Source organism: Oncorhynchus gorbuscha, linkage group LG11, assembly GCF_021184085.1.
Source record: "Oncorhynchus gorbuscha isolate QuinsamMale2020 ecotype Even-year linkage group LG11, OgorEven_v1.0, whole genome shotgun sequence".
NCBI lineage: Eukaryota > Metazoa > Chordata > Actinopteri > Salmoniformes > Salmonidae > Oncorhynchus > Oncorhynchus gorbuscha.
The window spans coordinates 84,248,647-84,274,217 of record NC_060183.1 but is presented as its reverse complement, the minus strand read 5'-3'; the positions used below and the strand labels follow the sequence as shown (position 1 = coordinate 84,274,217).

At 42.3% G+C, this 25,571-nt stretch overlaps 1 protein-coding gene and 1 pseudogene across 5 annotated transcripts in view; one reads left to right on the top strand and one right to left on the bottom strand.

Annotated features, from left to right (window-relative positions):
• Positions 1–14,741: 14,741 nt before the first annotated feature.
• LOC123989565 lies at positions 14,742–24,686 on the bottom strand (annotated as a pseudogene).
• A 175-nt stretch (positions 24,687–24,861) lies between these two features.
• LOC123989564 (protein Hook homolog 3-like) overlaps positions 24,862–25,571 on the top strand; it is a 73,941-nt gene continuing 73,231 nt past the window's right edge. For 3 of the 5 annotated variants that reach the window (XR_006830570.1, XR_006830568.1, XM_046290679.1), the window contains exon 1: positions 24,863–25,262. Coding sequence is in view for 2 of the 5 variants with exons in the window: in XM_046290679.1 (XP_046146635.1) it covers positions 25,206–25,262 (57 nt within the window). In the remaining 3 variants the exon portion in view is untranslated. Of the gene's footprint in view, positions 25,263–25,571 lie in introns of all 5 variants that reach the window. The other 2 variants (XR_006830569.1, XM_046290678.1) reach the window with 1 other exon arrangement.

Here is a 25,571-nt window from a genome sequence, read left to right as displayed (position 1 = left end):
TGTCCCTAACATCATTACCCCATAGCAACAGATGTAGAATACATTCTATACTGTCCCTAACATCATTACCCCATAGCAACAGATGTAGGATACATTCTATACTGTCCCTAACATCATTACCCCATAGCAACAGATGTAGGATACATTCTATACTGTCCCTAACATCATTACCCCATAGCAACAGTTGTAGGATACATTCTATACTGTCCCTAACATCATTACCCCATAGCAACAGATGTAGGATACATTCTATACTGTCCCTAACATCATTACCCCATAGCAACAGATGTAGGATACATTCTATACTGTCCCTAACATCATTACCCCATAGCAAACATCCACACGCACAGATGTTCAACAGTTGCTCCATCCTGAGCCCAACTCAAGAGAAGACTTGATGTGTGAAAGCATATACAGTCGTAGCTGTTTGAGAAGGCATGCCAAGCGGAGCAAGAATGGGGAGATTAACCAATGTCAAGTCGTAGATACACCCCTGTCCCCTGAAACAAACACACGCTGGTTCCCCGTTGAGAATATTTTCCCAAAGCATCTCTGAGCAGTCACCCAGGGCCACAATAATTGGCCCCCTCTCTGAATGTCAGAGTGACCCCTATCCAATGGGTTACTGCAGCTAGTGTTGCCAGCACTGCCACTTCCTGGGTGGGGGCACCCCACCGGAATCCCCACCGGCTAGGGACAAGGTCATCAAGGTTCTCATTAGCAGCTTTAAGAATTTCCTTGTTATATTATGATCTCCCATCAGGGGGCTTTGGCTTTGCAGGACCAACCCTGCCAGGCAGGCTCAGACTCTTGAGGGGGCGGTGCTGCTCTAGTGGGTCTCTGACCGTGTTATTCTTCCTGTCGTTGCTGCGTATCGGCTACTTGCAGTAGGCCTATAAGGACTTCTCCTTATAGTGTATGGGTCGCTCAGGTAGGTAGGTTTCTAGGGTATAGGGTTGGAGACTGTTCCATCATGATAGGACAGTGAATAAATCAACTATATCTGTAATTAATTTTAAAATGTATATCCCGTATCTGAACAGTTCCTTTAGATTAAAAATGTTTTATTTAAATAATGATCCTTTCTTCTAACACTGTATTTGATCTATTTATGAATAATATGAATAGAAAGTAGAATACTATTTATTTTATTTTATAACATTCCCTATCTTGAATGTTAAAGTGTATTTGTGGAGTCCTTTTTTGTTCTGAGGTGATCCGTTTTTTTTGCAATAATAACATTGCGGAAATAGTGCGACATCCGGACACATTTGCAAGCCCTCGGGTAAAATGTGCAGGGAATTGTTGGTTTCAGCAAACAAAATGTGCGGAATCGTGGAAGGACTGGTGAATCGTGGAAGGACTGGTGAATCGTGGAAGGACTGGTGAATCCTGGGAGGACTGGTGAATCCTGGAAGGACTGGTGAATCGTGGAAGGACTGGTGAATCGTGGAAGGACTGGTGAATCGTGGAAGGACTGGTGAATCGTGGAAGGACTGGTGAATCGTGGAAGGACTGGTGAATCCTGGGAGGACTGGTGAATCGTGGAAGGACTGGTGAATCGTGGAAGGACTGGTGAATCATGGAGGACTGGTGAATCCTGGGAGGACTGTGTGGACGTGGAAGGGAGGGGATGGACTGGTGAATGTGGTGGACTGGTGAATCGTGGAAGGACTGGGACAGTGTGGAAGGACTGGTGAATCGTGGAAGGACTGTGTGGATCGAATCCTGGGAAGGACTGGTGAATCGTGGAGGACTGGTGAATGTGGAAGGACTGGACTGTGTGGACGGATCGTGGAAGGACTGGTGGATCGGTGGGAAGGACAGTGTGGGAAGGACTGGTGAATCGTGGATTACTGGTGAATCGTGGAAGGACTGGTGAATTATGTGGATCGTGGAAGGACTGGTGATTATGTGGACGGACTGGATTATGTGGAGGACTGGATTATGTGGAAGGACTGGTGGATTATGTGGTGAATCATGGAGGACGGAGTGGACTGTGTGGACGGAGGGGATGGAGTGGACTGTGTGGACTGTGTGGACGGAGTGGACAGTGTGGACGGAGTGGACTTTGTGGACTGTGTGGACGGAGTGGATAGTGTGGATGGAGTGGACTGTGTGGACGGAGTGGACGGAGTGGACAGTGTGGACGGAGTGGACTGTGTGGATTATGTGGACGGAGTGGACTGTGTGGATTATGTGGATGGAGTGGACTGTGTGGATTATGTGGACGGAGTGGATTATGTGGACAGAGTGGATTATGTGGACTGTGTGGATTATGTGGACGGAGTGGACGGAGTGGACTGTGTGGACGGTGTGGACTGTGTGGACTGTGTGGATTATGTGGACTGTGTGGACGGTGTGGATTATGTGGACTGTGTGGACGGTGTGGACGGTGTGGACGGAGTGGATTATGTGGACGGTGTGGACGGTGTGGATTATGTGGACGGTGTGGACGGAGTGGATTATGTGGACGGTGTGGATTATGTGGACGGTGTGGACGGTGTGGATTATGTGGACGGTGTGGATTATGTGGACGGTGTGGATTATGTGGACTGTGTGGACGGTGTGGACGGTGTGGACGGTGTGGACGGTGTGGATTATGTGGACGGAGTGGACGGTGTGGACGGTGTGGACGGAGTGGATTATGTGGACGGTGTGGACGGATGTGGATTATGTGGACTGTGTGGACGGTGTGGATTATGTAGACTGTGTGGACGGTGTGGACGGTGTGGATTATGTGGACGGTGTGGATTATGTGGACTGTGTGGACTGTGTGGACTGTGTGGACGGTGTGGACGGTGTGGACGGTGTGGATTATGTGGATTATGTGGACGGTGTGGACGGTGTGGACGGAGTGGATTATGTGGACGGTGTGGACGGATGTGGATTATGTGGACTGTGTGGACGGTGTGGATTATGTAGACTGTGTGGACGGTGTGGACGGTGTGGATTATGTTGTCTGGTCTATTGGAATGACATGGTTCATTTATTACACCACGTACCAATGTGCCAAATTATTATTTACATTCTGCCAAAGCGGTGGAGGAGGAGGAGGAGGAGGGGGAGGAGGAGGATGAGGAGGAGGGGAAGGAGGATGAGGAGGAGAAGGATGAGGAGGAGGGGAAGGAGGAGGAGGAGGAGGTAGAGGAGGAGGGGAAGGAGGGGAGGAGGAGGAGGAGGAGGAGGAGGAGGAGGAGGAGGAGGAGGAGGGAGGAGGAGAAGGGAAGGAGGAGGAGGAGGAGGAGGAGGAGGAGGGGAAGGAGGAGGAGGAGGATGAGGAGGAGGAAGGAGGAGGAGGAGGAGGAGGAGGAGGAGGAGGAGGAGGAGGAGGAAGGAGGAGGAGGAGGAGGAGGAGGAGGAGGAGGTGGAGGAGGAGGAGGAGGAGGAGGAGGAGGAGGAGGGGGAGGAGGAGGAGGAGGAGGAGGGAGGAGAAGTAGGAGGAGGAGGTGGTGGAGGAGGAGGAAGAGGCGGAGGAGAAGGAGGAGGAGGAGGAGGTAGGAGGAGGAGGAGGAGGAGGAGGAGGAAGAGGCGGAGGAGAAGGAGGAGGAGGAGGAGGTCGGAAAGGGAGGAGGAGGAGGAGGAGGAGGCGGAGGTGGGGGAGGAGGAGGCGAAGGAGGAGGGGAGGAGGAGGAGGAGGAGGAGGAGGAGGAGGAGGAGGAGGAGGAGGAGGAGGAGGAGGAGGAGGAGGAGGAGAAGAGGTGGAGCAGGTGGAGGAGGAGGAGGAGGAGGAGGAGAAGAGGTGCAGGAGGAGGAGGAGGAGATGAGGAGGAGCAGGTGGAGGAGGAGAAGGAGGAGGAGGAGGAGGAGAAGAGGTGGCGGAGGAGGAGAGCATCGTGAGCACATTGCGAGCACATTGCAAACACAGCAGGTCACACACAGCAGGTTGCTGTCAGCTCCATCACTCTACAGTAGAAACATTTTGTTTCAGTATGTAATTTAGCAGAGGCTTGGGCTTCTTCCCTGCTGTTATAATATACAGTATGTATTTTATCAGAGGCTTCTTCCCTGTTGTTATAATATACAGTATGTATTTTATCAGAGGCTTCTTCCCTGTTGTTATAATATACAGTATGTCATTTAGCAGAGGCTTGGGCTTCTTCCCTGCTGTTATAATATACAGTATGTCATTTAGCAGAGGCTTGGGCTTCTTCCCTGCTGTTATAATATACAGTATGTCATTTAGCAGAGGCTTGGGCTTCTCCCCTGCTGTTATAATATACAGTATGTTATTTAGCAGAGGCTTGGGCTTCTCCCCTGCTGTTATAATATACAGTATGTCATTTAGCAGAGGCTTGGGCTTCTTCCCTGCTGTTATAATATACAGTATGTCATTTAGCAGAGGCTTGGGCTTCTCCCCTGCTGTTATAATATACAGTATGTCATTTAGCAGAGGCTTGGGCTTCTCCCCTGCTGTTATAATATACAGTATGTCATTTAGCAGAGGCTTGGGCTTCTCCCCTGCTGTTATAATATACAGTATGTCATTTAGCAGAGGCTTGGGCTTCTCCCCTGCTGTTATAATATACAGTATGTCATTTAGCAGAGGCTTGGGCTTCTCCCCTGCTGTTATAATATACAGTATGTCATTTAGCTGAGGCTTGGGCTTCTCCCCTGCTGTTATAATATACAGTATGTCATTTAGCAGAGGCTTCTTCCCTGTTGTTATAATATACAGTATGTCATTTAGCAGAGGCTTCTTCCCTGCTGTTATAATATACAGTATGTCATTTAGCAGAGGCTTCTTCCCTGTTGTTATAAGATACAGTATGTCATTTAGCAGAGGCTTGGGCTTCTCCCCTGCTGTTATAATATACAGTATGTCATTTAGCAGAGGCTTCTTCCCTGCTGTTATAATATACAGTATGTCATTTAGCAGAGGCTTCTTCCCTGCTGTTATAAGATACAGTATGTCATTTAGCAGAGGCTTCTTCCCTGTTGTTATAATATACAGTATGTCAGTTAGCAGAGGCTTCTTCCCTGTTGTTATAATATACAGTATGTCATTTAGCAGAGGCTTGGGCTTTTTATGCCAAACAATTAACGTTACTTTATTGTATCTGAAGCACTGTGTCTGAATAAAGGTGCATAACAGGGGTCTTGGAATTATTTGGCCGTTTTGATGTTAATTCATTTAAATATCTTGTTGTTTAAGATTTTACATCTGTCCTTTAATATATTTTTTACAGACGGTCTTATTCAGAGCGACTTACTGTAGTGAGTGCATATATCTGAGGGACAGGAATCTGTGGATGGAAATTCCTCAGCCAAATGTTCGGTATGGTTTGGAGTTCCTCATGGGTCTGTTTTAAGACCACTACTGTTGTGTTTTATATATGCTCTATACTCAATCTATCTCTGTATTCAATGTTATTCGTTAACACAGTGTCCATGTTCACTGTTACGCCATCCCTGTGGTCAACAGATTCCTTGTACAATACAACGCCCATGCAGACATTATCCTCTCTCAGTTACAAGCCAGGCAGAGAATGCCTTGTTTTCCCCTGCCTCCCCCTCTTCCCCTTCCTCCCCCTCTCCCCTGCTTCCCCCTCTTCTTCCTCCCCCTCCCCCTCTCCCCTGCCTCCCCCTCTTCTTCCTCCCCTCGCCCCTGCTTCCCCCTCTTCTTCCTCCCCCTCTCCCCTGCTTCCCCCTCTTCTTCCTCCCCTCCCCCTCTTCTTCCTCCCCCTCTTCTTCCTCCCCTCTTCTGCCTCCCCTTCTTCCTCCCCCTCCCCCTCTTCTTCCTCCCCTCCCCTCTCCCCTTCTTCGCCCTCTTCTCCCTCCCCCTCTCCCCTGCTTCCCCCTCTTCTTCCTCCCCCTCTTCTGCCTCCCCCTCTTCTTCCTCCCCCCCCCTTCTTCTTCCTCCCCCTCCCCCATCTTCGCCCTCTTCTCCCTCCCCCTCTTCTGCCTCCCCCTCTTCTTCCTCCCCCTCTCCCCTGCCTCCCCCTCTTCTTCCTCCCCCTCTCCCCTGCTTCCCCCTCTTCTTCCTCCCCCTCCCCCTCTCCCCTGCTTCCCCCTTCTTCCTCCCCCTCTTCTTCCTCCCCCTCTTCTGCCTCCCCCTCTTCTTCCTCCCCCTCCCCCTCTCCCCTGCTTCCCCCTCTTCTTCCTCCCCCTCCCCCTCTCCCCTGCTTCCCCCTCTTCTTCCTCCCCCTCTTCTGCCTCCCCCTCTTCTTCCTCCCCCTCTTCTGCCTCCCCCTCTTCTTCCTCCCCCTCCCCCTCTCCCCTTCTTCGCCTCTTCTCCCTCCCCTCTTCTTCCTCCCCCTCCCCCTCTCCCCCTTCCCCCTCTTCTGCCTCCCCCTCTCCCCCTTCCCCCTCTACTTCCTCCCCCTCTCCCCCTTCCCCCTCTTCTTCCTCCCCCTCTCCCCTGCCTCCCCCTTCCCCCTCTTCTTCCTCCCCTCTCCCCTGCCTCCCCCTCTCCCCCTCTTCTTCCTCCCCCTCTCCCCTGCCTCCCCCTTCCCCCTCCCCTGCCTCCCCCTTCTTCCCCTGCCTCTGCGCCCGTTCAGAGTTAAATTGAGCATAATAAATCATTATCCACAGCAGTGGTTAACATGGTGATTAAGTGATGAGTTCATACAGTGGTTGGAGGTCAATTGGTTATTGACTGGAAACTCATGCAAGCCTCATCATGCCGCCTCCTCAAACAATGACATAATGAAGCGGACACACATTTAGAATTCGTTGTTTTATTAACTGCCTGGTGTTCTGCCACCTGCATAGGAAGATTTGTATGGTTGCCGTGTAAACATCCAAACATTGTCATTGACATCATCTAGACGCCACTCACCTCTCTGGCCTCAGTGTTTCTTCACGGCACAGGGTTCTTCTCGTGTTAGATTAGATCCTCTAGAGGGACGTGGCCTTTTAGTACTGTGTTGTATAGTGTTAGATTAGATCCTCTAGAGGGACGATGCCTTTTCGAACTGTGTTGTATAGTGTTAGATTAGGACCTCTAGAGGGACGTGGCCTTTTAGAACTGTGTTATATAGTGTTAGATTAGGTCCTCTAGAGGGACGTGGCCTTTTAGTACTGTGTTGTATAGTGTTAGATTAGATCCTCTAGAGGGACGTGGCCTTTTAGAACTGTGTTGTATAGTGTTAGATTAGATCCTCCAGAGGGCTTCCGGCGTGAAAGCGTCTCTTCAATAGTTATGGACCAAATAGAACACATTATTACTGTCCGGTCTCTGAAGCCATTCTGTAGGGAAAAATAATGGTCTATGTTTAGTAGTTGTTGTGCCCCAACCAATAGGCAAGGAGTGTACAAAAACCTTAAGAACACCTTCCTAATATTGAGTTGCAGCCCCCCCTCCATCAGAACAGCCTCAATTCGTCGCGACATGGACTCTACAAGATGCCAAAAGCATTCCACAGGGATGCTGGCCCATGTTGACTCCAATGCTTCCCACAGTTGTGTCAAGTTGGCTGGATGTCCTTTGGGTGGTGGACCATTCTTGATACACAGGAAACTGTTGAGTGTGTAAAACCCAGCAGCGTTGCAGTTCTTGACACAAACCAGTGCCCCTGTCACCTACTACCAAACACCGTTTAAAGACACTTAAATCTTTCTTGCCCATTCACCTTCTGAGTGGCAAACATACACAATACATTATGTTGTCTAGAGGCTTCAAAATATATATTTTTTACCTGTCTCCTCCCCTTCATCTACATTGATTGAAGTGGATTTAACTGAAAAATTAGGCCACTTCGTAGATTCACTGAACACAGCACATGAAGTGCCAGTCAAAAGTTTGAACCCACCTACTCATTCAAGGGTTTTTCTTTATTTTAACTATTTTCTACATTGTAGAATAATAGCGAAGACGTCAAAACTATAAAACAACACATAGTAACCGAAAGTGTTAAACAAATCTAAATATATTTTATATTTTATATTTTTTAAAGTAGCCACCGTTTGCCTTGATGACAGCTTTGCACGCTATTGGCATTCTCAACCAGCTTCACCTGGAATAATTTTCCAACAGTCTTGAAGGAGTTCCTACATATGCTGAGCACTTGTTGGCTGCTTTTCCTTCACTCTGTGGTCCAACTCATCCCAAACAATCTGAATTGGTGTTTAGAGTGATGAATACTGAGAATGATGTTTAGATTGATGAATACTGAGAATGATGTTTAGATTGATGAATACTGAGAATGATGTTTAGATTGATGAATACTGAGAATGATGTTTAGAGTGATGAATACTGGGAAGGAGCATGATGTTTAGAGTGATGAATACTGGGAATGATGTTTAGATTGATGAATACTGAGAATGATGTTTAGATTGATGAATACTGAGAATGATGTTTAGATTGATGAATACTGAGAATGATGTTTAGATTGATGAATACTGAGAATGATGTTTAGAGTGATGAATACTGAGAATGATGTTTAGAGTGATGAATACTGGGAATGATGTTTAGATTGATGAATACTGAGAATGATGTTTAGATTGATGAATACTGAGAATGATGTTTAGATTGATGAATACTGAGAATGATGTTTAGATTGATGAATACTGAGAATGATGTTTAGAGTGATGAATACTGGGAAGGAGCATGATGTTTAGAGTGATGAATACTGGGAATGATGTTTAGATTGATGAATACTGAGAATGATGTTTAGATTGATGAATACTGAGAATGATGTTTAGATTGATGAATACTGAGAATGATGTTTAGATTGATGAATACTGAGAATGATGTTTAGAGTGATGAATACTGGGAAGGAGCATGATGTTTAGAGTGATGAATACTGGGAATGATGTTTAGATTGATGAATACTGAGAATGATGTTTAGATTGATGAATACTGAGAATGATGTTTAGAGTGATGAATACTGGGAATGATATTTAGAGTGCTGAATACTGAATTGGTCAAATAGCCCTTATACAGCCTGGAGGTGTGTTGGGTCATTGTCCTGTTGAAAAACAAATAATGGTCCCACTAAGTGCAAACCAGATGGGATGGCGTAACACTGCAAAATGCTGTGGTAGCCATGCTGGTTAAGTATGCCTTGAAATCTAAATAAATCACCAACAGTGTCACCAGCAAAGCACCCCCACACCATCTCACCTCCTCCTCCATGCTTCACGGTGGGAACCACATATGTGTAGATCATCCGTTCACCTTCTCTGTGTCTCACAAAGACATGGCTGTTGGAGCCAAAAATATCACATTTGAACTCATCAGACCAAAGGACAGATTTCCACTATTCTAATGTCCATTGCTAGTGTCTCTTGGCCCAAGCAAGACTCTTCTTCTTATTGGTGTCCTTTAGTAGTGGTTACTTTGTAGCAATTCGACCATGAAGGCTTGATTCACACGGTCTCCTCTGAACAGTTGATGTTGAGGTGTGTCTGTTACTTGAACACTGTGAACCATTTATTTGGGCTGCAATTTCCGAGGCTGGTAACTAAACAACCTATCCTTGGGTTGGCAGGTAGTCTAGTGGTTAGAGCGTTGCAATCTGAGGTGCAGTTAACTCTGATGAACTTATCCTCTGCAGCAGAGGTAACTCTGGGTCTTTTCACTGTAGTGGTCCTCATGAGAGCCAATTTCATCATAGAGCTTGAGGGTTTTTGCGACTGCACTTGAATAAACTTTCAAAGTTCTTGACATTTTCCAGATTGACTGACCTTCATGTCTTAAAGTAATGATGGACTCTTGTTTCTCTTTACTTATTTGAGCTGTTCTTGCCATAATATGGACTTGGTCTTTTTCTTCTGTATACCACCCTACCTTGTCACAACACAACTGATTGCCTCAAACGGATTAAGGAAAGAAATTCCACTAATTGACTTTTAACAAGGCACACCTGTTAATTGAAATGCATTCCAGGTGACAACTTCATGAAGCTGGTTGAGAGAATGCCAAGAGTGTGCAAAGCTGTCATCAAGGCAAACGGTGGCTACTTTGAAGAATCTCAAATATAACATTAATTTGTTTAACACATGATTCCATATGTGTTATTTCATAGTCTTGATGTCTTCACTATTATTCTACAATGTAGAAAATAGTAAAAATAAAGAAAAACCCTTGAATGAGTAGGTGTGTCCAAACGTTTGACTGGTACTGTAGCTACACTGGTTTTACAAAACATTAAGAACACCTTCCTAATATTGTACTGTAGATACATAGACTTGATTGACTTGACTTAATCAGCTCCTAGTAGAGCAGTAGATATAAACACAAATAAAAGACACTTAAAAGATTCTCATGAAGATATCAACACTGCAGATCATTGACCAAAAACTTTCCCTCCAGTGTCAATAACAATGTATTTCCATCACAGATGTGTCAATGTGTAAAATACTGATCAAATCATTCACCGAGAAAAACACAACATCAGACATGAACATGGTCATAGGGGGAAAAGAGTCAGGAAGTCAGAGTTTTCAACTTCTCTCCTACTACTGATTATTGCATTTTCTCATGTTAAACTGGACTATCCTGCCACCTGGTGTCCATGTTAAACTGGACAATACTGCCACCTGGTGTCCATGTTAAACTGGACAATACTGCCACCTGGTGTCTTCTCATGTTAAACTGGACAATACTGCCACCTGGTGTCTTCCATGTTAAACTGGACTATACTGCCATCTGGTGTCTTCTCATGTTAAACTGGACTATCTATGCCACCTGGTGTCTTATCATTTAAACTGGACTATCCTGCCACCTACAGTCTTCTCACATTAAACTGGACTGGACTATCCTGCCACCTGGTGTCTTCTCATATTAAACTGGACTATCCTGCCACCTGGTGTCTTCTCATATTAAACTGGACTATCCTGCCACCTGGTGTCTTCTCATATTAAACTGGACTATCCTGCCACCTGGTGTCTTCTCATGTTAAACTGGACTATCCTGCCACCTGGTGTCCATGTTAAACTGGACTATCCTGCCACCTGGTGTCTTCTCATGTTAAACTGGACTATACTGCCACCTGGTGTCTTCTCATGTTAAACTGGACTATCCTGCCACCTGGTGTCTTCCATGTTAAACTGGACTATACTGCCACCTGGTGTCTTCTCATATTAAACTGGACTATACTGCCACCTGGTGTCTTCCATGTTGGAAACTGCCACCTGGTGTCCATGTTAAACTGGACTATACTGCCACCTGGTGTCTTCTCATATTAAACTGGACTATACTGCCACCTGGTGTCTTCTCATGTTAAACTGGACTATACTGCCACCTGGTGTCTTCTCATATTAAACTGGACTATCCTGCCACCTGGTGTCTTCTCATATTAAACTGGACTATCCTGCCACCTGGTGTCTTCTCATATTAAACTGGACTATACTGCCACCTGGTGTCTTCTCATATTAAACTGGACTATACTGCCACCTGGTGTCCATGTCTAAACTGCCTCAAGGCCCTGACAGAGAACTCCATCTCCACTTCTGGAATTCCTGTGGTTTCCATTTTAATATTTGGGAGAAGATATATTTCCTTCCTTTCAAAAAAGCCAGAAACTAACTGACCACCTGGTAAATCAATTCAATCCGACCTCAGTAGATGGACTAACAAGCAGAATATCTATTGTCAAAATGAATATTAATCTCCACAGCTGAATTTCTGTAGTTCAATGCTTCCCATGCCCCCTTCTGGCTATTGAGATAAAATGCATACTGCCACCTGGTTTCTTCAAAATGTATACGCCAAGGTGTCGACTGCAGATTAAATGAACAAACTTACAAAGAGGATCACTATCTGTTCCAAACTTTAAATTGTATTTCCAGGCTCAGCATTTCGCCCCGTCCTAAATTGTTTTCAACGTGATTCTTCTGCCTGCCCCCTGGCTGAGTATAGAAAGAACTATGGCTTCTCCTATTGCCCTAGAAGAGGCGGTATTCACTCATATATCCCACAGGCAACGTAAACTAGATTATTACTCACACAATTTCTATTGGGCTCAAACTTTTAATTCAATGTTACCTGGAATCAAAATTGCATGCCCATAATGCCAATATTTCAAAATAATGCTTTCGATATGGGGACGGACTGTTGCATCCCCACTGGTCCAAATGTGGAATCTGTACTGATATCATGGACAGTAATGGTTTGAGAACATTCCACAATACACTTTTTATTTAATTTTACCTTTATTTAACTAGACAAGTCAGTTAAGAACAAATTCTTATTTTCAATGACGGCCTGGGAACAGTGGGTTAACTGCCTGTTCAGGGGCAGAACGACAGATTTGTACCTTGTCAGTCCATGTTAAACTGGAAACCTTCCTGGTTACTAGTCCAACGCTCTAACCAGAGAACTCCATCTCCACCCCATACGAAGGCAGTTTCTTTTATATTTGGGACTAATTGACTAGTTAACAAGTCAATTAGTTAAAATCAATAAATTAGTTAACCAGTTAATTATTTAAATTAATAAATTAGTTAACCAGTTAATTAGTTAAATTAATATTAGTTAACCAGTTAATTAGTTAAATTAATACATTAGTTAACCAGTTAATTAGTTAAATTAATACATTAGTTAACCAGTTAATTAGTTAAATTAATACATTAGTTAACCAGTTAATTAGTTAAATTAATACATTAGTTAACCAGTTAATTAGTTAAATTAATACATTAGTTAACCAGTTAATTAGTTAAATTAATACATTAGTTAACCAGTTAATTAGTTAAATTAATACATTAGTTAACCAGTTAATTAGTTAAATTAATACATTATTAACCAGTTAATTAGTTAAATTAATACATTGTTAACCAGTTAATTAGTTAAATTTACATTAGTTAACCAGTTAATTAGTTAAATTAATACATTAGTTAACCATAATAATTAGTTAAATTAATACATTAGTTAACCAGTTAATTGTTAAATTAATACATTAGTTCCAGTTAATTGTTAAATTAATACATTAGTTAACCAGTTAATTGGTTTTAAACATTCCAGTTAACCAGTTAATTAGTTAAATTAATACATTAGTTAACCAGTTAATTAGTTAAATTAATTCATTAGTTAACCAGTTAATTAGTTAAATTAATACATTAGTTAACCAGTTAATTAGTTAAATTAATACATTAGTTAACCAGTTAATTAGTTAAATTAATACATTAGTTAACCAGTTAATTAGTTAAATTAATACATTAGTTAACCAGTTAATTAGTTAAATTAATACATTAGTTAACCAGTTAATTAGTTAAATTAATACATTAGTTAACCAGTTAATTATTTAAATTAATAAATTAGTTAACCAGTTAATTAGTTAAATTAATACATTAGTTAACCAGTTAATTAGTTAAATTAATACATTAGTTAACCAGTTAATTAGTTAAATTAATACATTAGTTAACCAGTTAATTAGTTAAATTAATACATTAGTTAACCAGTTAATTAGTTAAATTAATACATTAGTTAACCAGTTAATTAGTTAAATTAATACATTAGTTAACCAGTTAATTAGTTAAATTAATACATTAGTTAACCAGTTAATTAGTTAAATTAATACATTAGTTAACCAGTCATGCTGCAGTACAGCCATGTGTACAAAAGACACGATTAAATTCAGCTGCCATTATTTTGGTAACATGCTAATTTCTCAAAAAACACACACCAACCAATCCATATTTTCAATACATGAAACTATTTTTGTTCCGATAATAAAACACAACGATAAACATTTATATTTGTTTATGGGCGGTTACTGCCGACAGGATTCTGGTAACGAACGGGACATTCGACATGTTGATGTGCGACCTGTCAAAAGAGAAAACAAAACTGAATTATCACGTACATTTTTTTTGTCTCTTCAGAAAATGTTCAGTCATCTTGTATCATTCGTGAGGAAGTTGGAACTTAAAATCCTTAGATTGCTAACTCTAAAAATGATATTGTTGGCTAATTGACTAAAAATCACTCAAATTTAAGTCCAATGTCGTCCAATTTTCCTTACATTCCAGCACTACGCCTAAGTTAAAGTAGACCTATTCACTACAAAATTGGAGCTCTCTCCTCCGAGGCGCATCAAAACCATACTAAAGCCTACTCAGGTTGTAAACAGGTGCCATGAACGCAACATTAAGAGGTGAATAAATATATACTCACACAAATAAAGCAGTGACTCTTCTCTGTAACTAGAAGAGTAGTTGCTTTGAAAACTGTAATTTTTCCCCCTTGCAATTTTATTTTTACCCCCCCCCCCCCCAACGGTTATACGCTTGTGCTTCTCAGAACGCGTGGCTCCCTCCTCCCTATGCAGTGGGGAGAGGAAGCTAAAGAGCAGCCGACAGCGAAACAGGAACAGGCAGATACTTTGATAGCAGGATTAAAACTAAATTCATAGGCTATTACCGTTGACCAAATAAATGTTTTTTAGAACAGGAATGTGTAGCAAAATAACAAAAAATGTCCAACAACATAAGAGGAATGCAATGTCAGTAATTATCAGTTTATTGTCCCAGCCCAGTCACACACACACACACACACACACACACACACACACACACACACACACACACACACACACACACACACACACACACACACACACACACACACACACACACACACACACACACACACACACACACACACACACACACACACACACACACACACACACACACACACACACACTTTAGATTAGCATATTCAATAGGATTACATCAACTGATGAAATAACAACCTGCCAAAAACAAACATTTTGCCAACAGACCCGTTAATCCTAGTCTCCACACTTCAGCATGAGGGCACTCCAGTCCAAAGCAACAGAGCTCTCTCACTGTGTCTTTGACCTGAAGCTCCATCAGCGATGATCAGTAACTATGTCCATGGCATATTTTGTCCTCCTGGCTCCTGCATCACAATTTACATTTCCTGCATTTTACAATTTACATTTCCCCGCAGCCGAACTGAACTGCTGTCATCATCCTGCCAGTCTCTGGGTCACCACCTCTCTCCATCATCCTGCCAGTCTCTGGGTCACCACCTCTCTCCATCACCCTGCCAGTCTCTGGGTCACCACCTCTCTCCATCATCCTGCCAGTCTCTGGGTCACCACCTCTCTCCATCACGCTGCCAGTCTCTGGGTCACCACCTCTCTCCATCACCCTGCCAGTCTCTGGGTCACCACCTCTCTCCATCACCCTGCCAGTCTCTGGGTCACCACCTCTCTCCATCACCCTGCCAGTCTCTGGGTCACCACCTCTCTCCATCACGCTGCCAGTCTCTGGGTCACCACCTCTCTCCATCACGCTGCCAGTCTCTGGGTCACCAGTCCTCTCTATACATGATAGAGATATAGATGAAGAGAAGCAGGATGATGAAGAAGTCGTCCAGGAAGCCTAGCAGACCGAACAGAGCCTCGGGGATGAAGTCCAAAGGGGAGATCAGGTAGGTCAGAGCCCCGATCAGACACAGCAGGACACGGATCCGGAACATCCAGAACAGGCCCCCTACGGAGAACATCTCCCTGAAGAGGTGGCGCAGCAACGTGGGGACGTCACGCAGCCGGTCCATCAGCTGAGAGCAGGGAGAGACAAAGGACAATTTAGTGTAAGGATGTGACAAACATGGACAATTTGGAGCTAGCGAGGGATGGAGAGAGAGGGACCCTGTACAGGCAGGTCAGCCAACATGCAGACCGAGTCATGGAGCTAGCGAGGGACGGAGAGAGAGGGACCCTGTACAGGCAGGTCAGCCAACATGCAGACCGAGTCAGAACCGTGCACTAGGCCCATCTATCTGCAATCTAAATCTCACAATGGATCTCAATTTCTTGACTTGCAACGTCTCACAACTTCACTAAAGCCCATCATCCATTAATAGGCCAATGAGATGGGATTCAGGGTCTGAGAAACAAGCCCAAAGCATTTCAATGTGAGGAGTATCTGCCTCTGCGGCCAACTCTGCTTTCAATAAATATCGATTTAACTATTCCGCAGGGAGAGAATTGACCCTCACATACACATATATCAATCACTCAGACAACCGGTCTCTGACTGCATAAGACAAAGTAAGCATTTCACTAATAATAATAATTGTATTCTGCGCATGTGACAAATAAACATTGGATTTGAAATACATACCGATCTGGGTTGTCCTGAGAACCTGCGGTTGTAGTCGTCGAGATCCCGGAGGATGAGGAGCGGTTCAACCGTTCCATCCTGTACCTGCTGAGGGGCGGCATGCTCATGGAAGAGAGGGAACAGCAGGGTCACCTGTTCACATAGGGTAGAGGGGTCAGGGTAGAGGGGTCAGGGTAGAGGGATCAGGGTAAAGGGGTCAGGGTAGAGGAGTCAGGGAAGAGGGGTCAGGTTAGAGGAGTCAATGAAGTGGGGTCAGGGTAGAGGGGTCAGGGTAGAGGGGTCAGGGTAGAGGGGTCAGGGTAGAGGGATCAGGGTAGAGGGTTCAGGGTAGAGGGGTCAGGTTAGAGGGGTCAGGGTGGGGTCAGGGGTCAGGGTAGAGGGGTCAGGGAAGAGGGGTCAGGATAGAGGGGTCAGGGTAGAGGGGTCAGGGTAGAGGGGTCAGGGAAGAGGGTTTAGGGGTCAGGGTAGAGGGTCAGGGAAGGGGTGAGGTTAGAGGGTCAGGGAAGTGGGGTCAGGGAAGAGGGGTCAGGGGTCGGGGTCAGGGTAGAGGGGTCAGTGCACAAGGGTTTAGGGTAGACTGGGTCAGGGTAGACAGTCTTGAAAATGGGGTTATTTTCTTTTATTTAAGAATCAAAAGTGGGAACAGGCAAGAGAGGTCAGGGTAGAGAGGTCAGGGTAGTGCGAGGGGTCAGGGAAGAGGGATGATGATAGAGAGGTGACAGTAAGGGTAGAGGGGTGAGGGTATTTCGCCAATATGCAATTATACAATGTGAACCTGAATGAAAATATCAGTTTTATTGTAGAGGTCATTTGGGAAGAGGGGTCAGTTGGAAGTGGGGTCAGGGGTCGGGGTGAGGGTAGAGAGGTCAGTGCACAAAGAACAACTGCAGTACTGTGCAATAACAGTCTTGAAAATGTTATTTTCCTTTTATTTAAGAATCAAAATGAGAACATAGCAAGATGTATAGTAGCAACGGCCTTCAGCACTATGGACAGGACATGTAGTATTACTATGTGCATGATGATACACGTATTGACAGTAAACACAAGTTATAATGGGTATTTGAAGACGTCTTACCATTTGTCTGCAGATGGGACAGTTGATTGCACCAAGCCATGTCCCATATAAGCCAATATGCAATTATACAAGAACCTTGAAAATACAACAACAATGTGTTAATATCCACTGAATGTATCTATCCAACGGCTATATCAGTTTTATTGTAGCTAGTTCAGATTCCTTCTTCTTAGTTGAAAAGACGACAGACCCTAATGACGTATCTAAAACACACACTAACCACAGAAGAGATGTCCACAGTTGGTTTCCACAGGCAGCACGGCCTGCTGTAGACACACTGGACAGGACATGTCTGTATAGAACTGTTGCCTGGGCTCTGTTGGTTCACCTTCCTGACGGTGGAGAGAAAGAGGGAGAGAGAGAGAGGAGAGAGAGAGAGAGAGAGGGGGGGGGAGAGAGAGGGAGAGAGAGAAAGAATAGAGAGAGAGAAAGAAGGGGGAGAGAGAGAGGGGAGAGAGAGAGAGAGAGAGAGAGAGAGAGGGGGAGAGAGAGCAGAGAGGTAAGAGAGTAAGAGAGGGAGAGAGAGAGAGAGAGAGAGAGAGAGAGAGAGAGGGGGGGAGAGAGAGAGAGAGAGGGAGAGAGAGAGAGGAGAGAGAGAGAGGAGAGAATTGCACTTTTGAGGAGAGCTAGTAAGTTAAGCATTTCACAGCACCGTTTACACCCTGTATCCTGTAAAACGTAACGCAATAAACTTTGATTTGAGATGATGATTATTTATTATTTTAAAGGGTGTCGTGTGATACTTCCAAGGAGAAGGAAGTGACAACACGCTGGACACGGGAGCAGCCATTGTCTTCCCGTTGTCTTCTCATTGTCTTCTCATTGTCTTCTCACCTGTGAGTCAGACTGCAGCTGCTGTCGGACGGCACGGACATGTTCCTGGTTCTCTGGGTGGATGTTCTGCTGCTCATTTCTGCAGGTCCACGTGAGTAGAATGAAGAGAAAAAACAAACACTTTCTTTCAGGATATTAGAAAACAACTTACTAACAAGAACGTTCACTGGCATATCAGTTAAAAACAAAAACAGGAAACTCAAACATAAAAATAAAATAAAAAGCTAAATAACTGGTCTCAAAACATTCCCATAGGCTGTGAATAGAAGTACAATAGGCCTACCTGCAGAGCAGAGTTACCAGTCCACACAGGAACGTGACACTGAGAACGACCACAAACAAGACCGGGTTGCTGACTCCTTCTATGATTGAGTCTTCAACTTGCAGCAAATAGTCCACCTCCCCATTTCCATTGTTTTCATCCATGCCACTTAATCATACCCTACAGACCTGGGTTAGAACAGAGAGTACATGTCGATCACAAAGCCCTTATTGACGACTCAAATCCATGGCACTTAATCATACCCTACAGACCTGGGTTAGAACAGAGAGTACATGACTCAAATCCATCACTTAAAAGCCCTTATTGATCACAAAGCCCGACTCAAATCCATGGCACTTAATCATACCCTACAGACCTGGGTTAGAACAGAGAGTACATGTCGGTCACAAAAGCCCTTATTGACGACTCAAATCCATGCCACTTAATCATACCCTACAGACCTGGGTTAGAACAGAGAGTACATGTCGGTCACAAAGCCCTTATTGATGACTCAAATCCATGGCACTTAATCATACCCTACAGACCTGGGTTAGAACAGAGAGTACATGTCGGTCACAAAGCCCTTATTGACGACTCAAATCCATGGCACTTAATCATACCCTACAGACCTGGGTTAGAACAGAGAGTACATGTCGATCACAAAGTCACAACGCCCTTATTGACGACTCAAATCCATGGCACTTAATCATACCCTACAGACCTGGGTTAGAACAGAGAGTACATGTCGATCACAAAGCCCTTATTGACGACTCAAATCCATGGCACTTAATCATACCCTACAGACCTGGGTTAGAACAGAGATGTCGGCCATTCTGTCATTGGACATCTCTTTATCTTTCTGAGGGGAAATGTCTCTTCTAAAACATGCACCAGTCACACGCGATACTGTTTTGGAAACATTTGAAACTTAAAAATATCTCACTTATGAGAAATTTATCAAACACAAAATATATACTTAGTGTAGGTAGTTTAGGAAAGTTGCAGCCGGTTGTATTTTTGAGGAACGGAGGAATAGTCCAATGAAAGTGAGAGGATCTCCCAGATCGCAACTTTCTATCTTTTGTATTTGAAAGATTCTTTCACTTACAGTACCAGTCAAAGTGTTTTATTTTTTTTAACTATTTTCTCAAATTGTAGAATAATAGTGAAGACATCAAAACTATGAAATAACACACATGGAATCATGTAATAAACAAATTAAAAGTTCAAACAAAATATATTTTATATTTGAGATTCTTTAAAGTAGCCACCCTTTTGCCTTGATGACAGCGTCGCACACTCTTGGCATTCTCTCAACCAGCTTCACCAAGTAGTCACCTGGAATGCAATTCAATTTACAGGTTTGCCATACGTAAAATGTTAATTTGTGGAATTTCTTCCTTTCTTGATGCATTTGAGCCAATCAGTTGTGAAAAGGGGGGTATACAGAAGATAGGCCTATGTGGTGAAAGACCAAGTCCACATTATGGTAAGAACAGCTCAAAGAGAAATGACAGTCCATCATTACTTCAAAACATGAAGGTCAGTCAATACGGAACATTAAGAACTTTGAAAGTTTCTTCAAGAGCGGTCGCAAAAACCATCCAGCACTATGATGAAACTGGCTCTCATGAGGACCGCCACAGGAAAGGAAGACCCAGAGTTACCTGTCTCTCATGAGGACCGCCACAGGAAAGGAAGACCCAGAGTTACCTGTCTCTCATGAGGACCGCCACAGGAAAGGAAAACCCAGAGTTACCTGTCTCTCATGAGGACCGCCACAGGAAAGGAAGACCCAGAGTTAGCTCTGCTGCAGAGGATACGTTCATGGGAGTTAACTGCACCTCAGATTGCAGCCCAAATAAATACTTCAGAGTTCAAGTAACAGACACATCTCAACATCAACTGTTCAAAGAAGACTGTGAATCAGGCCTTCATGGTTGAAATGCTGCAAAGAAACCACTACTAAAGGACACCAATAAGAAGTGCCAAAAAACACAAGCATTGGACAGGTGGAAATCTGTCCTTCGTTCTGATAAGTCCAAATTTGATATTTTTGGTTCCAACCACCATGTCTTTGTGAGACGCAGAGTAGGTGAACGGATGATCTCTGCATGTGTATTTCCCACCGTGAAGCATGGAGGAGGAGGTGTTATGTGGTGGGGGTGCTTTGCTGGTGACACTGTCTGTGATTTATTTAGAATTCAAGGCACACTTAACACAGCATGGCTACCACATCATTCTGCAGCGATACCCCATCCCATCTGGTTTGTGCATTTATTTTATTTTTTTACTTGGCAAGCCAGTTAAGAACAAATTATTATTTACGATTACAACCTACCAGGGTTAACTGCCTTAATCAAGTGCAGAACGGCAGATTTCTTACTTTGTCAGCTCGCGGATTCGATCCAGCAACCTTTAGGTTACTGGGACTAACATTTGTTTTTCAACAGGACAATGACCCAACACACCTCCAGGCTGTGTCAGGGCTATTTGACCAAGAAGGAGAGTGAGGGAGTGCTCCATCAGATGACCTGGCCTCCACAATCACACGACCTCATCCCAACTAAGATGGTTTGGGATGAGTTGGACAACAGAGTGAAGGAAAAGCAGCAAACAAGTGCTCAGCATATGTAGGAACTCCTTCAAGAATGTTGGAAAATTATTCCAGGTGAAGCTGGTTGAGAGAATGCCAAGAGTGTGCAAAGCGGTCAAAGGCAAATGGTGACTATAAAAGATGTTGATTTGTTTAACACTTTTTTTGGTTACTACATGATTCCATATGTGTTATTTCATAGTTTTGATATCTTCACTATTATTCTACAATGTATAAAATAGTCAAAATAAATAAACCCTTGAATGAATAGATGTGTCCAAACATTTGACTGGTACTGTATATTTGGGGCGGCAGCGTAGCTTAGTGGTTAGAGCGTTGGACAAGTAACCGATGCGAGTTCAAACCCCTGAGCTGACAAGGTACACATCTGTCGTTCTGCCCCTGAACAGGCAGTTAACCCACCCTTCCTAGACCGTCATTGAAAATAAGAATTTGTTCTTAACTGACTTGCCTGGTTAAATAAAGGTAAAATAAATATGAAAGTGAAAAGGTGCATAACGCAGAAATCGATCCGCCATTTCCTGGTTGCAAAGAAAATCTAAATATTTTGCCTGTGACAAGCTAGACAGTGTAGAGAACCATTTAAAACGCTGTGACATAGTCCTTTAAAATAAAATTAAAATAAAAAAGTATTTTCAGCTGGTGTACAAAAACCAAAAGTAAAAAGACCCAGAAAAGTAACGTGAACCATAGAAATAGCGCACATATATCATATCAACCGCTTCTTAGACCTGCGTTCAACCACAACGACTGATCAATAACTTACATTACATTTACATGTCTATATGAATTAGACCTGCGTTCAACCACAACAACTGATCAATAACTTACATGTCTATATGAATTAGACCTGCGTTCAACCACAACGACTGATCAATAACTTACATGTCTATATGAATTAGACCTGATTTCAACCACAACGACTGATCAATAACTTACATGTCTATATGAATTAGACCTGCGTTCAACCACAACAACTGATCAATAACTTACATGTCTATATGAATTAGACCTGATTTCAACCACAACAACTGATCAATAACTTACATGTCTATATGAATTAGACCTGCGTTCAACCACAACGACTGATCTATATGAATTAGACCTGATTTCAACCACAACAATAACATGTTACATGTCTATATGAATTAGACCTGCGTTCAACCACAACGACTGATCAATAACTTACATGTCTATATGAATTAGACCTGATTTCAACCACAACGACTGATCAATAACTTACATGTCTATATGAATTTGGTCTGGTCGCCCCAGAAAAATGACATATCGCTAGCGAGGTTTAATACATGTTCTACACCCTGAAATAGAGCGTGGATATTTATAGTAGATATAGTATAGATATAGTTAATTGGATATTGTAGATCATTGATTGAACTGTGGTCCTTCAGTTGAGAACTCAAGGGCTCGTTACAGACCATACATAAGAGAGGTATAGTTACATGTTGTCACGCCTTGGTCATTGTATCTTGTGTTTTTGTTATATGTTTGGGTAAGCCAGGGTGTGACATGGGTTTATATGTTGTGTTTCGTATTGGGGTTTGTAGTAATTGGGATTGTGTATGATTAGGGGTGTGTCTAGTTAGGCTTGGCTGCCTGGGCGATTCTCAATCAGAGTCAGGTGCTTGTCGTTGTCTCTGATTGGGAACCGTATTTAGACAGCCTGACTTTCGCGTTGTATTTTGTGGGTGTTTGTTCCTGTCTCTGTGTTGTAGTCACCAGATAGGCTGTAATTAGTTTCACGTTTCGTTTGTTGTTTTCGTATTTCAGTTATTTCATGTACCGCTTTTCTGTTCATTAAAATCATGAGTAACCTACACGACATTACTGCATACAGACCATACAACACAGAGGTCAGAGATATGACTCTCTTCATTCAACAGTTATATAGATATCTAAATATAACTAACAGACATTACAACATGTCTAAATATAACTAGCTACAGACCATACAACACAGAGATATAGTTACATGTGAATTATATCTAAATATAACTAGCTACAGACCATACAACAGAGAGGTATAGTTACATGTGAATTATATCTAAATATAACTAGCTACAGACCATACAACACAGAGGTATAGTTACATGTGAATTATATCTAAATATAACTAGCTACAGACCATACAACACAGAGATATAGTTACATATCTAAATATAACTAACAGACCATACAGACCATACATAGTTACATATCTAAATATAACTAGCTACAGACCATACAACAGTTACAGCTACAGACCATACAACACAATTATACATGTGAATTATATCTAAATATAACTAGCTACAGACCATACAACACAGAGTATAGTTACATATCTAAATATATAGTTATAGTGAATTATATCTAAATAAATATAACTAGCATATCTAAATATAACAGACCATACAACACAGAGTTATATAGTTACATATCTAAATATAACTACCTACAGACCATACAACACAGAGTTATATAGTTAGTTACATGTGAATTATATCTAAATATAACTAGCTACAGACCATACAACACAGAGTTATATATAGTTACATAGCTACAGACCATGAATTATATCTAAATATAACTACCTACAGACCATACAACACAGAGATATAGTTACATATCTAAATATAACTACCTACAGACCATACAACACAGAGTTATATAGTTACATGTGAATTATATCTAAATATAACTAGATACAGACCATACAACACAGAGATATTATATCTAAATATAACTAGCTACAGACCATACAACACAGAGGTATATATCTTACATGTAGAAGTTATATCTAAATATAACTAGCTACAGACCATACAACACAGAGATATAGTTACATACAACACAGAGATATAGTTACATATCTAAATATAACTAGCTACAGACCATACAACACAGAGTTATATAGTTACATGTGAATTATATCTAAATATAACTAGCTACAGACCATACAACACAGAGGTATAGTTACATATCTAAATATAACTAGCTACAGACCATACAACACAGAGGTATAGTTACATATCTAAATATAACTAGCTACAGACCATACAACACAGAGGTATAGTTACATGTGAATTATATCTAACTATATACAAACAGAGGTATAGTTACATATCTAAATATAACTAGCTACAGACCATACAACACAGAGTTATATAGTTACATGTGAATTATATCTAAATATAACTAGCTACAGACCATACAACACAGAGTTATATAGTTACATGTGAATTATATCTAAATATAACTAGCTACAGACCATACAACACAGAGGTATAGTTACATGTGAATTATATCTAAATATAACTAGCTACAGACCCTACAGACCATACAACACAGAGTTATATAGTTACATATCTAAATATAACTAGCTACAGACCATACAACACAGAAGTATAGTACAACACAGAGGTATAGTATACATATATATCTAAATATAACTAGCTACAGACCATACAACACAGAGTATAGTTATATAAGTTACTATGTGAATTATATCTAAATATAACATATCTAAATATAACTAGCTACAGACCATACAACACAGAGTTATATAGTTACATGTGAATTATATCTAAATATAACTAGCTACAGACCCTACAGACCATACAACACAGAGTTATATAGTTACATGTCACTTATATCTGTCTAAATATAACTATACAGTTTTAACTAAATATAATGGACAAGTTAAGACTAACTATGGAAATAAGACTGGAAATAGGGTCAAATACATCTGTTACAAGCTAAAAGTCTCACCCTTTTAATTAGTTGCTCCACTTTCATGTTCTTACAGGGGTCCTTTTTTCTCGCCTACGTAGCTGTGGCGTCCCAAGTACTGCCTGCACTAAATTCAACCCAATGTATTTATTCAAATGTTCATGGAATGGAAGTTATTTGACATTTATTTGTACTTTTTTCCCCTATATGATTATGATTATTTAATGTTTGAGAGGGATTCACAATTGACTAACTTTGATAAAAGTTATAAAATCTTATTCAGGCTCGGAGCTTCGGTCCAAAAAAGGGTGGCATCTTTTCCCCCCAGCTGGTTGGAAGAGGATAGACCGGTGGATGTTGTCTCAACGTGACTGTTTACTGATAAAATAACCTTTTAATATATATTCGACGCTGTATGTGTTTCTATACGTGAAAAAGAGACGGTGGGACCGTATCTAATCCCGTCGGGAAACCCGAGTAACGTTTTTCGTCGAAATAAATCCTCGTTTTGTTTTTAATCCAGTTGATCAGACGTGTTTGTTGATTTCATCTCGCCGAGACGACTGTCTATAGTCATTTTTTATTTTATTTATTCTGATAAATAAGAGCGATCTCTTGTGGATTAAATTGAACTACAAAATACGATGAGTACCTTGAACTCTGTGGATCGAGTTGAACTGTGCGACAGCCTTTTAACATGGGTACGTAGTAAATCAAATGTATTATCTTTGGTCGCCGATAATAATTCAACTCGGATTTGATGGACACTTGTGAGACGACATTGAACTAACTAGATTTGCGTTGTAAAATGCCAAACGGAGTCGTCTAGCGAAGCCCAACCCGAGTTTTCAGGAGCCCAATGCGGCTCTTACAGCGGGTCCCTTTCTCTGCTGATGATGGTACTGCGGACAGATGGCTCCATGTGAGCTCTGTTTTAACGTTTAGAAACGTAAATCCATCTGCGTTGACATCAAATAAAACATTATTTCACAATGCAGAAAAAAAACACC